The sequence below is a fragment of the Protopterus annectens genome, chromosome 6.part0 (genome assembly GCF_019279795.1).
Source record: "Protopterus annectens isolate FY-2018-M chromosome 6.part0, PAN1.0, whole genome shotgun sequence".
NCBI classification, from domain to species: domain Eukaryota; kingdom Metazoa; phylum Chordata; order Ceratodontiformes; family Protopteridae; genus Protopterus; species Protopterus annectens.
In genome coordinates this window covers 607767826-607782620 of record NC_056737.1, presented here as the reverse complement: position 1 = coordinate 607782620, position 14795 = coordinate 607767826, and the positions used below count along the sequence as shown (strand labels likewise).

General features: G+C 44.6%; 1 protein-coding gene across 1 annotated transcript in view; it reads left to right on the top strand.

Annotated features, from left to right (window-relative positions):
* Nucleotides 1-12063, top strand: part of RPS29 (ribosomal protein S29) — a 41291-nt gene extending 29228 nt beyond the window's left edge. The window contains exon 3 of the mRNA XM_044074276.1: nt 11839-12063. Coding sequence (XP_043930211.1) covers nt 11839-11847 — 9 coding nt within the window. The 3' untranslated portion in view covers nt 11848-12063. The remainder of the gene's footprint in view (nt 1-11838) is intronic.
* The last annotated feature ends 2732 nt before the right edge of the window (nt 12064-14795 follow it).

Genomic DNA, 14795 nt, shown 5'->3' with positions numbered 1-14795 from the left:
CAGATTAGGAATTTATTCCAGGTTCTTTTTAGTGCCGAAGAAGGTACAGGACCTACAGTGTATATAAAAAGTTTACACACCCCTGTTAAAATGCCAGGTTTTTGTGATGTAAAAAAAAATGAGACCACAATAAATCATTTCAAAACTTTTCCCACCTTGAATGTGATCTGTAACCTGTACAGTTCAATTGAAAAACTAGTCTGTTAGGAGGGAAAATATAAAAAATGGTTGCACAAGTGTACACACCCTTAAAGTAATACTTTGTGGAAGCACCTTTTGATTTAATTATAGCTTTCAGTCTTCTTGGGTACGCACCTGTCATAAATTTAAAGAGACTCTGATTAACCACAAATAAAGTTCAGCTGTCCTAGTAGGATTTTCCTGACATTTACTCAGTTGCCTGTAAAGCAAAAGCCATGGTTCACAGAGCTTACAAAGCATCAAAGGGATCAGTCAGAAGGGTACAAAAAATTTCCACACCATTGGATGTGCCACGTAACACAGTGAAAACAGTAATCAAAAAGGGGAGAAATATGGGACAACGGTGACGTTGCAAAGGACTGGATATCCCCCCCCCCAAAATTGAAAAGACGAAACCAAAACCAGTCAGGGAGGCTGCCAAGAGACCTACAGCAACATTGAAGGAGCTGCAGGAATTTCTGGAAAGTACTGGTTGTGTACTACATGTGACCACAAATCTCCAGGAGAACATCCAGGCCCTGCATACATTTGCAAAACAATACATAGTCTCCCAAAAGCATGTGGGGAAAATGTGTTGTGGTCTGATGAGACGAAGGTTGAACTTTATGGCCACAATTCCAAAAGGTACGTTTGGTGCAAAAACAGCACTTCACATCGCCAAAAGAACACCATCCCCATGGTGTGACGCATGGTGGTGGTGGTGGTGGTGGTGGCAGTATCATGCTTTGGGTTGCTTTTCTTCAGCTGGAACTGGGGCTTAAGTCAAGGTGGAGGGAATTATGAACAGTTCCAAATAACCAGTCACTTTTGGCCAAAAACCTTCAGGTGTCTGCTAGAAAGCTGAAGATTGAGGAGTTTCAACTTTCAACATAATGACCCCCAAACATACATCCAAATAAAAAAAAAAGGGGGGGGGGCTTCATCAGAAGAAAATTAAAAGTTTTGGAATGGCCTGGCCAGAGCCCAGATCCAAATCCAATAGAAAATCTGCCGGGTGACCTGAAAAGAGGGCTGTGCACAAGCTATGCCCTCACAATCTATCTGATTTGGAGTACTTTTGCAAGGAAGAGTGGGCAAGTATTGCCAGGTCAAGATGTGCCATTCTGATAGACTCCTTCCCAAGAAGACAATGTTGTAATTAAGAAGACAATGTTGTAATTAAATCAAAAGATGCTTCAACAAATTATTAGTTTAAGGGGTGTGCACACTTATGCAACCAGCTTATTGTACTTTTATTTATTTTTTTCCCTAACGTTTGTTTCTTATTTCAATTGAATTGTACGGGTTATAGGTCACATTAGAAGTGGGAAAAGTTTTGAAAATTATTTATGTTCTCATTTTTTTTTTTTTTTTTTTTTTTTTAATCCACTGTAAGACAGGTTCTGGCTCTTTCCACATTGAACCTATCAGTGGCAGACACAAAATTCTGGATGTTTACCTTTCAGTTTTGCAGGAGAGCGATTAGATGTGCTTTATCGACCTTCAAGATGCGTTTCTTCATATCAAGATGGACAGGCTCTCTTGAGGTTTTTCCTCTTCCAGCTGGGAGCCAGTGATTTTGAATTCAGAGTGCTCCCCTTTGGTCTCCCCGCAGCTGCCAGGGTGTTCACCAAAGTGATGTCAGTAGTAGTGACTCACCTGCAACTTCAGGGCATTCAGGTTTTACCCTACCTGGACGATTGGCTCCTAGCATCAACTCTGTCAAGTGAAGGGTTCCTTCCTTTTACTAGCCCAGAGATTAAGCATCACCATCAATCTAGCCTAGAGATTAAGCATCACCATCAATCTCGGCAAGTCATCTTTGGCCCCAGTTCAGACATTAGACTTTATTGGGGCTCAGTTAGACACTGATCAGACAAAAGTCTTTACTCCAATTGGGATATACAGCCTGAAGCTGCATAGTCTTTGCATTCTTCAAATCCAGTCTCCGACAGCATTAGTAGTACTGTGGGTGTTGGTGGCCACAAGCAACCTCATACCCTTGGCACGTCTTCACATGTGGATATTTCAGTGGACTTTTTGCCGTACAGTGGTCACTACTAGATCTACCGTTGTCTTGCCCTGTTCGAATCTCCTGAGTGTGCAGGACCTCTTTGGTGGATTCATTCCCCGGACCTAGTCCAGGGATGTCCTTTTTCTCCATTTCCCAAGGCCACAGTAACCACAGACTCCTCCCAGCTGGGTTGGGGGGGCATTGCTTGGGAAGGACAGTCCAAGGCATGTGGTCTCCATCTGCGACCAGTTTGCATATAAACGTCCTAGACACGAGGGCGGCGCTTCTCAACGTTGCAGGTTCTCCATGCCCATCTTCCCTTTGGGATAATTGCTATCCAGACCGACATGTCTGTGGTCTGGTACATCAACGGGGGGGGGGGGGGCATATCTTGCCCCCAAGCCCATTTCTACACTCTTCTGGCTATCTCCACTGGCTGGTTTCTGGTGGCAATGCACATTCTGGGATGGTCCAACCTTCTTGCGGAGAGGCTCTGCATATCTGTCCTGATGCCTTACGGGTGGTGTCTGAATCCTTCAGTAGCGGAACAGATCTTTTGCAAGTGGGGTCAGCCTTGCTGCGATCTTTTTAAAATGTAGCAAGTTCTTCACTCTGAATCCCCCTCAGGGAGAAGGCCCCCAGAGACGCTCTTACTCCAGTTTGGCCTACTGGTCTTCTGTATGCTTATCCCCCTCTACCCTTGATACCAAAGTTTCTTCAGAAAGCTCGCAGACTGGGGAGTTTTGTGATCCTCATTGCCCCATTCTGGCCTCGACAAGTCTGGTTTCCCTCTCTGTGCTCTCATCTGGTGGCTCCAATGTGGACACTGGATGGAGTTCCAGATCTCATTTCTCACCCGTCAGGAACTCCCCATCCAAACCTGGACTATCTCAAGATCGCTGCTTGGTTGCTCCAGTTCCCATGATTATCAGGACTCCCGGTTTATCTTCCCTGTGAAAAGAATTCTGGTCAGTGTCTGTCTTCCCATTAAAGAGTTGGCTAGCTGTCGTAAAGGGCAGATGGATCAAGTGTGGTACTATGTCTGGATACTGTTCTTTCACATACCCAAGCCTTATTGCTTCCTGTGCCAGACACCTACCCTGTCAAAGTGGTGGCAACAAGAGAGACCTTAAATCTGTGCCCCCTCCCCCAACACGCGCGCACACCAAGAAATAAAAAAAAACATTGCTCTTTTTTGCTTCCTGGAAAACAAACTACAGCCCATATGATTGAATGCTCTAATGAAGTTTATCCTAAAAGAAGCCTTTTGTGTGGTCACAGTACAGTCCATCCTTTGTGGTTTGTCAGGGGGAGGCTAGATGTGCTTTTTGGTAATCTCTCTTTTGCCTGCCCTCCACAAAATGTTTCTTAGGGGAAGTTAGCTGTTGCATCGGAGTGACTTCAGTTATTGAACTCTGCTGTTCAGTCTTGCTTTGAAATCCCAAGGTGTATTAAGTGTGTGTCTGTATTGGCAGTGCACCAGAGGCCATAGGTAATGAAAGGGTCATTCCTGTCTGGATGACTGTCTCCTGGCCCCTCTGTCATTACACAAAGTTTGCTCAAGGAGTTTCATCTTTGCTCATCTTCTGGGGTTTGTAGTGAATACTGCATAGTTCTAGGTGGAACCTTTCCAAATGCTGATAATGTTAATCCTGCAAGGTTTGTATACATGTGGACAGGATCTTTCCATTACTGGATCTGGGTTGTGATGGCCTGTTTACCCCTCGGGTGTGGATTTGACTATATTATGCTCCCTTCACAAGATGATATGAGGCTTCTTCAGTGGAAGCTGAAAGTTTAGTAGGCCAGCTTATGACTGTTGTATGCTTTCAAATCGAAGCTTTCCAATGTGAGATCACATCTCAATTGTAGCTGCACACTTCAACCTAACAGTGAGCAGTCTATTTTAAATGGCCACCCTTATGGCAGTAGTCAAGACACCTCTGCCATAGGTAGGGGTAAATGCTGCGGCAGACTGTCCAAGGTGTATGGTCACAGGCAAGTTTCAGGACTCCTGTCTCAATGCGAGTTATCTAAAACAGCAATCTGGTGGCTGTTTATGTTGGTGAGTGGGTATAACTTGGTCCTGCCTCCCTCTTTAGATGCATTGAAGGTATGAGATTGGGCTGTTAAGACTTCCCCAGGAATATTTGCAATTAGAAAGCAGTCATGGCTCCAGCATAATATACTGATGCCTGGAAATGGAGTGTTGCTGCACCCTGTTTGCATTCTTACGCAACACACACGTGCAGTAGCATTTTATTTATTTTCTCACTCTTTCAGAACTGGCCAGAACAAATCCAAAAAGTCTTGTTTATAACCCTGCTTTGGTTTTTAGGTTTAGTTTCCTTTGCTCATTCCTTGTCTTGGAGAAACTCTGTGGCCCCTCCAGACCTTGTTGACTTATCCGTGTGGCAAGTCCCATCTACATCTGTACTCAGTTTATCTAGGTCTGCTAATCATCAGTGACTGTTCTTCTGTGGTGGTTAAACTTTTTAATCTATAATTAGAGGCCCAGTACCCAAAAGACTTATTCTAGGCTGCTTCAGATTTTTTTTTTGGAGCTAAACACTGCTTCAATGCCATCAGTATTGTTTGACATGGTTTTCGTTTATTGCCATCAGAGCTACCACTGAGCCTCTAATTTGTAACTATTGGACATTGTTGGCCAATGGTACATTTTATGGTCGGGTATCCTTTCTATGCGGTTTCTGCTTTTTCTTGAAATGCTCCCTCTTTCTCCTTTTTAAACAGTCGAAATTAATTTTCTTGCATCTGTTACTTTGGCTAAATGTCTAGGAACTGCAAAATTTTATCAGTTAATCCTCTTCTATTTCACAAGGGGGGATTTTTTTCCTGTACGTGAATTTGTTTATGCTTAAGGTAGCTACTGTGACAGAACTTGCATGCTTGTATTCTTTCCCAGCTACTGTAATAGAGGTGAATGTTTCATTGGATGAATGCCTACAGGTAGCTCATTTGAGTGGTCAGAACCAAATCATTTAGAAAAGTTGGGCTCTTTCTGAATGAAAAAAAAAGAAATTTTTAAGTGACACTAGCTAAATGGCTTACTTGACTGCTTAATGTTGAGAAATGCAGTAAAACTTTGTGTCCTCAGTCTAGCTAAATGGCTTACTTGACTGCTTAATGTTGAGAAATGCAGTAAAACTTTGTGTCCTCAGTCTAGGGCACACTCATGGGGCAGTGGTTCATTTCTCTACAGTTCAGCCTTGGCTACTTCAGTGAAGTTAAGCTGAATGATTTTCTAGGTATGTTATGAAACCATGATCAAAGTATAAGCTCCATTCAGGGAGACTATAGAGGATAACTTGGGGTCCTACTCTTGGCAGTGGACCTTGTAGAGTATAAAAGATGTGCATTATCTGCTCAAACACTTTCCGTCTTGCTGATATCCTCCAGAAAGAACTAACCAGCTCAGCTGTTATACAGCTCGTGCCAGCCCAGAAACTCTTGAGCTAAGACTCCACCCTCAATGCCCCTCTCAGTATTACCTCAGATCCTGTTTGCTGCTCTTTTAGCAAGATGTCAGCTGTTACCCTCCAGTTAAGTAAAAATGTATTACTTTTAAAATCTGTTCCTACCATTTTTCAGTCCTTTATATAATTTCCTTTTCTTGTCTACCCAAATCTGTTCCTACCATTTTTCAGTCCTTTATATAATTTCCTTTTCTTGTCTACCCATTGACTGTTTTCTCTACCCTTAATACCTCACGGTATCTTTGTTGACCATTTTTGGTAGCCTTTCTCTTTCACCTTGTAAGATAGTTCTACATATTTCCTTTTGAGTTTTTTTTTTTCTTTTTTCCCTTGTAACAGTCTTTGTATTTCTCTCTCCTGTCATTGGTAGACTGCCCCTTGAGTGCAAATTATGTGGGGGTGTGATTAGTTGGTTGACTATTTTCCCCACAGGACAGCGTGGCAGAAAAGCATGAGGGCATTTCTGGTTTTAAACTGTGCCAAGACTGTGGATGAAAGATACCCAATTCAGATGGGCATCTTTCTTGCATTTACTGTTTTGTGTGCAGCCCACTTGGATCAAGATTGTTTGATCTGCCAAGCCTTTTAGCAACAGGGCCTTGATGGAAAGCTGAAACAAATTTTGAAAGGACTGTTAAAAATCTTCAAAGAAGCATTGTCCATGCCAGATCTTCCTCTAAATCTGATCGGACCAAAAAGAAGAGTCACTTGGTACTGGTTTCCCCTACGGCACTGGTGGCTAAAACACAAGTCGTTGGTTTAGTCTGTCTCCTCAGAAGCGAAGAGGTTCCAATGTTGTCCGAATGAGAATTTTTGGCACGGGCTTCTGTTTCCACGGCGCCAGGAACTTTGGCACCGGCTTCTTTAGCTTCCGACTTCACCATCTGCACTGCAGCAGACTCTACCCACCCCTTCAGTGCCAAACTCTGAACTTGCATATGTGCACAGGACAGGGTATTCCCCTTCTATAGATCCCTTTGTGGATCAACTTCCCAGTCCATTGTTGGAAGGCCAGAAACTCCCTCTGGGTTGTTTGTTCGATCTTCCAGGAGTCTTTCCGAAGTAGACATGGAGGTTGGTCAGTTTTTGGTGGCCAAGGGTCTTCCTGCCCCTTGTCTGCCCCCTCTCCCTCATGGAGTTAGGGTATTGTCCTCCTCCTGACCACCTCTGAAGGTTTGGAGCTTGCCACTTTTTCCCTGGATCTAGCTGTCTTGGGGATGACAGGCACCCCCTCTTCGGCTCCAGGGCTGCTCCAACGTCTTTGGTTCCCTCTGAACCATTGATTCCCGGCTGTCTGTTTTCAAGGGTTTCAGATCGCCCCCCCCCCTTTTTTTTTTTTTTTTTTTTTATTCAGTCGCCCTCAACTCTGGGAGCCCTGACTTTTGCAGGCTCTGCCCTGGCTCCTACTTTGGAGGCGGTCTCTTGGAGTGGGCTGTGACCTCTTCTGAGGTTGTATTTCTCTGTTCTGAGCTCCCATCCCTCTTTGGGGGGCTGCTTTCCAAGTCAAGGAGAGGGCATTGGCCTCTCAGCTGGCCCCTTTTTCTGCGTGTTATGTCAGTAACTTCTAGTCAAGAGCTGCCACCATCCTCCAAGTGGACAGTGAGCACTGAAGCTGCAAGTTACCCCTGTACAGGGCCCTCTCTTTCTGAGTCTTCCTTAGAGATTCCCACAGAGGAACCACCCCAAAAGACAACGTGCAAGAGGAAGCACTTGAATTCCTTGGCAGAATCTGTCACAGAAGACGCTGAGTTCGATGATGTGGAGGGGTGAATGGAAGCCCTAAGACCGACCTCTGAGGCTTTCATGTACTTGAAAGCCTTTAGTGCTTGCCCATCTACTTCATAGATCACCCTGCCTGCTGTTCTCATTAAATTGATCGAGCAGTGGGCGTTGAAGGCCCCTGATTCTGTAGAGCAGATTCCCTGGAGACTAGACAAAATCGTATCAGCCCCCAAAGAACAACATTGGGCCAAGGATTTAGCAGTAGATGCCATAGTGGCGGACACCAAGAAGGCACTGCCTGATCAGAGTCTAGGATGATGGACAGATTTGGAACGCGGGTCGATGTTTCATTTACCTTTGCCCTATGCTCCTTGAATTTTATGGTGCATTTCACTAAACTCCAGAGGGATCTGATTTTAAGGAGTTGTCGGGTACCCTCGCTAGAGCTGTGTCTAATAAGGTGCAGGATAAAGTTGCCTGTCAGCTGGCCACCTTGGAGTCTATTTTAAACTCGTCTGTGAGGCTCATCAGACATGCAACTGATGGAACAACCCGAGCAGCGGTTTCAGGCATTGCCGTGAGATGTCACACTTGGATGCATTTGTGTTTGTGGACCCCTTAAAGTCTTCTTTGTCAAAGCTCCTTTTGGTGATCTTCCTCGTTTGGCCCCAGAGTCAAAAATGTTAGCTAGGTGCAAACAAAATGGAAAGACCCTTTTGGTTTGGGCATAAGTCTTTCTATGCCTCAGTGATCTGCTCAAGGAATCGGAGGAGTAGAAAGATATGGTGAAGTCCCAAGGGCCTTTTCAGGACACAAGTGGCGGTGGCTCCACTTGGGGCAGACGGGGGAGCTTTAATGGAAGATGCCGATCCTGTGGCAGAGGTGGCACAGGAAATCAGGGCTCCAGGCACTCCTCTGGACAATCCTACCAGTGCTCCTGAAAGGAGGCCCAGTTGCGTACCTCTGGGAGCAGTCGGGGAAGGCTTTCACTGCATTTGACAGGCTGGTGACAAATTACCTTCCTATACTTGGCTGCAGAAGATTACCAGAGGTTACCATATCCCCTTTATTCTTTTCCCAAGATCACACAGAGAAATCCCAGCTGTACTACCCAGTCAGAGGAAGCAAGCAGCCTTGACTTTTTTTTTTTTCTAGCAGATTTTGAACCTAGTCCCACCAAACAGGATCCAGGTTTTAGTAAAGGTGGTTTTGGTGCCAAAGAAGACATTGGACTGGAGACCAGTACTGGACCTCAGCCTTCTGAACAAGTTTTGTTCAGCATACAAAATTCTGGATGGTCCCTGTTCAGTCTGTACTTCCCTTTCTAGAGGAAAACTATTGGATAGACCTTCAAGATGTTAAATGGACAAACTCTCCAGAAGATTTTGGCTAGGTGCCAGTCATTTCTAGGTCAAGATTGCTGCCCCCCAAGGTGTTCACCAAATGCATGGCAGCAGTCATGGCTCACTTTACATGGGTTCAGGGTGTTTCTTTATCTAGATGACTTGGCTCCTCACTGCCTCCACCAGGCATCAACTGCTTCAAGCCACAAACTTCATTCTGCACCTATTCAATTGTTTGGGCATTGTCAACAGAGAAAAATCCCAGCTGACTCCAGCCGAAGACCTAGAGTTTATTGGAGCTCGTTTCAGTACAGTTTCTTGCGTAGCTTCTCTCCCTCTTCATAGACTACAGAATCTAAGACTAGAGTGCAAGTCGTCATATCCAGAGACAAGGTCCCTGCTGTATTTGTCCCCCAAGCTTTGGGATTCATGGCATGGCAGCGACCATTACCTGGCAAGATTTCACATGAGGCTACTTCAGTGGCTGTTGGCTTCACAGTGGTCTATCCTAACGTATCCAGTGACTTACCTGATTTTAATAACTGGTCTCTGCCAAAAGGATCTATCCTGGTGGATGTCAGAGGAAATTCTTCTGATCTGTCCCTTTGTTCCCCCCTCAGCCCAAGGCCATAGTGACAGTGGACGTCTCCCAGATGGGGTGGGGGGGGGGTCATTATTTGGGAAGAACGGTCCCAGGCACTTGGTCTTTGCAAGAGGCCAGTTTGCACATCAATGTCCTGGAATTGAGTGCAGTGCTGTTATTGCAAGCCTTTGAATCTGCCCTCCTTCCAGGGACAGTTTCAGTTCAGTCAGACAACTTGTCATTGGGGTGGTACATCAAGCAGGGCAAAACCAGTTCTTGCCCCCTACATGGGAAAGCTGTGTGTGGCAATGGGAAATATCCTCCAGCTGCTTTCTAGTAACGCTTTTCTTGGGGAGCTCCAACATGATAGCGGACAAACTGAGCAGATGCAGTCTCCTCCTTCGAGTGGTCCCTCAGTCTCAAAGTGGCGAAGGAGATTTTTGTTGCTGGGGCCAGCCTTGCAGCAACATCTTGCAGTGGCTATTTTGTCCTAACTCCCCTCCCTCAGGGGGAGCCTCCAAAAGAGACTCTTTCTAGATTGGCCCTTGGTACTTTTCCTTCCTTTCCTCTCATTCCTCTCTTCTTGAAGAAAGCCCAATGGTTGAAAGTTCAGTGTTTGAGAAGCCAAGTAATCCTCATTGCACCCTTCTGGCCCCGACAGATCTGGTTCCCCTTTCTTTGGCCTTTTCTGATTCACTGTCCTTGGATTTTGGACCCAGTTCCAGGTCTGCTCTCTCTCTCTCTCTCTCTCTCTCTCTCTCCACCACAGGGACTGGTGCACCCCAACCTTCAGTTTCAAGCTGACCTCTTGGTTTTCTCCAATTCCATTAGTCAACTGGCAGAATAACATCCCTTTCCCAGTAAAAAAAAAAAAAAAAAAAAATCCTAAGACCACTTTTTGGCACCCACTGAGAAAATATTGGAATTCTTAGATTCCCTTTTTTGGTAAAGGTGCTTCTGCTTTCTGCATCCACAATTTAAACTTCAGTTAGCGGCTATTTCTAACTTTTCACAATGGCTACGATGACCGTTCTTTCCCCTCGCTTATGTAAAGGTTTTCTTAAAGGTGCCTTATTGTCTAAAGCCCCCATTCAAGGATCCTACACCTCCATGGAATCTGACCCTGGTCTTGCTGTCTTTGGTACTTCCTCCCTTTCAACCAGCAGTGAGTTGCCATCTCAAATTTCTTTCGTGGAAAGCTTTTTCTAGTAGCTGTTAATTCTGCAAGGAGAGTTTGTGAAATTCAAGCATTATATGCAAAACCTCCGCATCTGAATTTTCATAAGGGCAAAACCATATTCTTATCTGCCCAAGGTAGTTTCAGAATCCAATATAATCAAACTATTGATTTGCCCATTTTCTTCCCCAATCTTTCCAATAAAGGTGAATATTGCTTGCATTTTCTGGAAGTTCGCAGACCATTCTGTTCCTACCTTGACAGGGCTAGTCTAGAAAATCGGACCAGTTATTTGTTTCTTTTTCCGGTCCAACTCTGGGAAAACCTGTCTCAAAAGTTACTGTCAAGATGGCTAAAAAATTGTTACCTTCATTTTATTATCATAACAATCACAAGTTATCTGCACCTATGAGAGCGCATTCTACCCAGATCAGTTGCCACATCAGTTTTTTCACTCCAAAGTTTCCATGGATGATATACCCAGCTGCAATACTGGATACTTTCTCCTCATACCTTTATCACTCGTTTACAAATTGGATATGGTTTCTGGGGGAAGGGCATCCTTTGGCTCTATGGCTCTCAGGAATATCCTTCCATAAGGCCACCCAGGACCTGAAGTAGCTGGGGACTCTGTCCCTTTGGTCAAGAATGAATGAAGATTGACAACGTCAGATAAGTTATGTACTCGCCAGAACGTTCCGTCTGTCAATCTTAATTCATTCTTGACATTTCCATCCTCCTTCCCCTTACTGTAGATTTCCTGGATGATTGGACACTTGGCCTACAAACCTACAAGTTTGTTGGGCATGGCTTCTGCCTTTGTTTTTCTGTCTTGCTCTTTGGCCGCAAACTCATTTTCAGGTAATAGGGAGAGGGGCATTATGGGTAGAATCTTGGCCTGAGTTTTTTGGCTGGCGCAAGCTGTAGAACGGCCGAGCTGGTTCAGAGAGAATCGGAACAGTCCCATTGGTCAAGAATGAATGACGTTCAATACAGATGTAATGTTCAGATGAGTACTTAACTTTTTTTATACTGCAGGTTTGTATGGCATGACTAAATCCTCTTGGATAAGGGTGGGTTTAGTAGTCTTTCAGAGTTTGCAGAGCTGTTCAATGGTAGCAGCCTTCCTGTAGAGAATAAACCTGCTCATCCATAACTCTTGTTTATGATAAGTATATAACTAGTTATTTATGAAAGAACCCTGTCTTGCTGCAGGAGACTACATTAGATGTTTGAAGTCTAGATGAATGAGTAGTTCAGATGCTTGCTCTTTAAAAGCTGTGGTTGTGGCTCTAACTGTTTTTTTTTTTTTTTTTCTCTAGCTGGACTAAACGTTCTAAAAAAAACACATTTTGAAGACTGTATTTGAAGTTACTTGAAGGCTAGTGTCGTGCATAATGTGGATGAAGTTACTTTTTTCACCAGCCCCAGCAAAGTGCTCTTAAGAGACTGACCATAGTGGAAGAAAACGCCTTCACCATGGATTTAAACAAGTGCAGATGTCAACATCTTTATATAAATAAACTTCATGCAGCCTTTTATCTGTATTTGCTTGCTCAGTTTGTGACATTTTTTTCTCGTTTGAGTTGTTGCCTGTCATTTTAAAGTGAGGAAGCTTTGCATGTGGGTGGAAACTAGTGGTGAAGTGACTTAAAAATTCTCCCTTTAACCTACAGTATTGGCTGAAAGGGAGAAGACTAGTATGGCAAAATGAAGTTTGAAAACTTGCTGCTCTTATTTGTGTAATAAGACTGAGACTAGCTACATTCTTTTCTTACTGTTATGCTTTGTCTAATGCTTGTGGTTTTGTGCCCTCCCAAAGCATTAGGGTAGTTGTTGCATATGTAGTTTAACATTAATAACTATGTTCAGAAGACGGGGGTGGCTTTAACGGGAAAAATATGGGTACGTTCCAGACGGTCAGTATGCACAATTTTTATGAATGGATGATGTGTCTTTCGGCTTTTCCCGGTTAGGGGTCGCCACAGCTAATGATTGGTAGTTGATTTTTACGTGCAGAGTTACCAGCCCTGACGCACAACCTTCAACGAAGGTACGCCCATTCACGCATGTCTCCACACAGAAGACGCTCTAGCTGAGAATCGAACCGGACAGCGTCTTACTGTGAGGTGACCGCTACTGCAGCACCGCCACCACAGTAATTTTTATGAATGGATGTATAGACTAGAAAAGCTAATTTTAAATTTGTTTTATATCAAAGGCTTTTATTATTCAGGACCTGAGGATATGGGACATTTCCAGTATCAACAGATTCGTCAAAGCTAATGGTGTACAGTGGAAATGCTAGTAAGGTTTTATGTCTAGTACTGCAGGCATGTGGAGTAGTGGCCAATTGGGGACAAGTAGGTATCCTGAACCAAGTATTTTGGAGTCTGAATTTGTAGAACTTGTATGTTGTGTGGTGTGACTTTTACTGACAGAAGTATGGTGGTCACGAAGAACAGTGCTTGTGCTACAACGTAACTGCTATGATCAGCATTTTGTAGATGCAGCACTCTTACCCTATTTTGTTGGATAGGTAGCAAGGTTCAGGCAGTTAGAGACCTTTAGTAGATTACTGCTTCAAGTACACCTATGAGCTCGTCCACCTACACCTTTTTGTTCCACTTGTTTTAGGGGGGGGGGGGTAGTGTGGCTTTCCTGGGCTAGGTGAGAACCCTGTGGGCCCATTCATTCCTACCTGAAGATGAAGCTCATTGAGCCATTAGCTAAGGAAGAGTAGATGGCCTTGGAGAGACCAACTTAAGACTCTCCAGAGGCAACAACTCTGCAAGGGAAGAGACAAGCTCGAGACACCAAATCCCTCTGAAGCCAGGTAAGTGTGCCATAGTTGGTTGCTCTCAGGCCAAATGTAGCTGAGGCAAACACGCGCTTTCCAAAGCAGTCAATCGTCCAAGATTCCCTGTTCAGGGGATGGACTGAGGCGCTCTGTTCAGACAGTTCCCACTTAGTAGCTGGGGCCATCACAGTGGCATCAACGGGGATGCCCTTGCTCCAAAAAGTTTCATCCTTAGGAAGACTGAGAAATCTGTCTGCTTTCTTGGGCACTGCTTCCACCCTATCTGGCTTCTTACAAGCCCCGCTGGCAATAAGTTCTACAAGCTTGTCTTGGACACACACACACACACACACACACACACACACACACACACACACACACACACACACACACACACACACACACACACACGTATACGATGGGCCTGCCCCAAAGGCCGTCAGAAACAGACTTCTCCAAAGACTGGGTTGGGGAAGACCAACCACCTCTAAGAATTTAGAGGGTGATCTCCCTCCTTGAAATCCACATCTTCTGTGAGGGACTGTCTGAGGAAGTCAGTGTTTCCCCTTGCACATTCTCTTCTGAGGGGGTTCCTCCACAGTGGGCTCTGGTGAGGAGACACAGGAACCCCAAGTGGGACAGTGTCCATCTATTCATTCGCGGGAGGGCCGACCCTGGAAGAATGATGAGGCCTCGACAACCAAGCCAGAGAGGCTGGGGGGAACCCAGAGAATCTGACTAACTTGAGCTCAAAGACTACATCAAAAGCATTTCAGCAGCAAATGAGATCTGGAGATAGGAGGTTAGCAGGGGATTATGGGGAAGGGGGAGGCACTTGAGCTCTGGATCTATTTGTTGCCGGCTTGGATCCGAGGTCAGATCAAAGACTCATTTGTGACGAATAAGGACACGGACAGAATCAGATCTGTTTCTTCACACCCACATTTGAATATTGTGGGGACTCTGCTCCATGATCGTTTAAGTCCAAATGGGACATTAGATGAATGGTCAAAGTCAACTGGAGTACCTCCCCCTGAGGAGCTCGGGCAGACCGTGTTTTTAAACAGGAATGTGCTTTAAAGTACAGAAATACTGTATTTTCCTGCTCTCAAAAAAACGACAGTTACACAATTACTTACTAGGCTACTGATCTCTATCTTTAGAAGCCCAAACCTAATTTGCATTCCCATGATATTTTTTGCTCCCTGAAGTTTAAGTACAAACAACCCAGAGCTGAGCAGAACATTTACATGTGACCCCTATATGGACCAAGGGTGCTAAACTAGGTGTGAATTGGCAGTTTCCCATCCACTTCAACTCTCTTATTTGAAAAGAGTAAGAAAAGTACTTCTCTTTATATGGAAATAGATTACAGAAAAAAGGTGTTCTGTGATGCACATCGCCCTCCGCCCAACATGTTCCACTAATACAGCAGCAGATGTTAAGATCTAGAGCAGTGTTTATTCCTTCACTGGACTT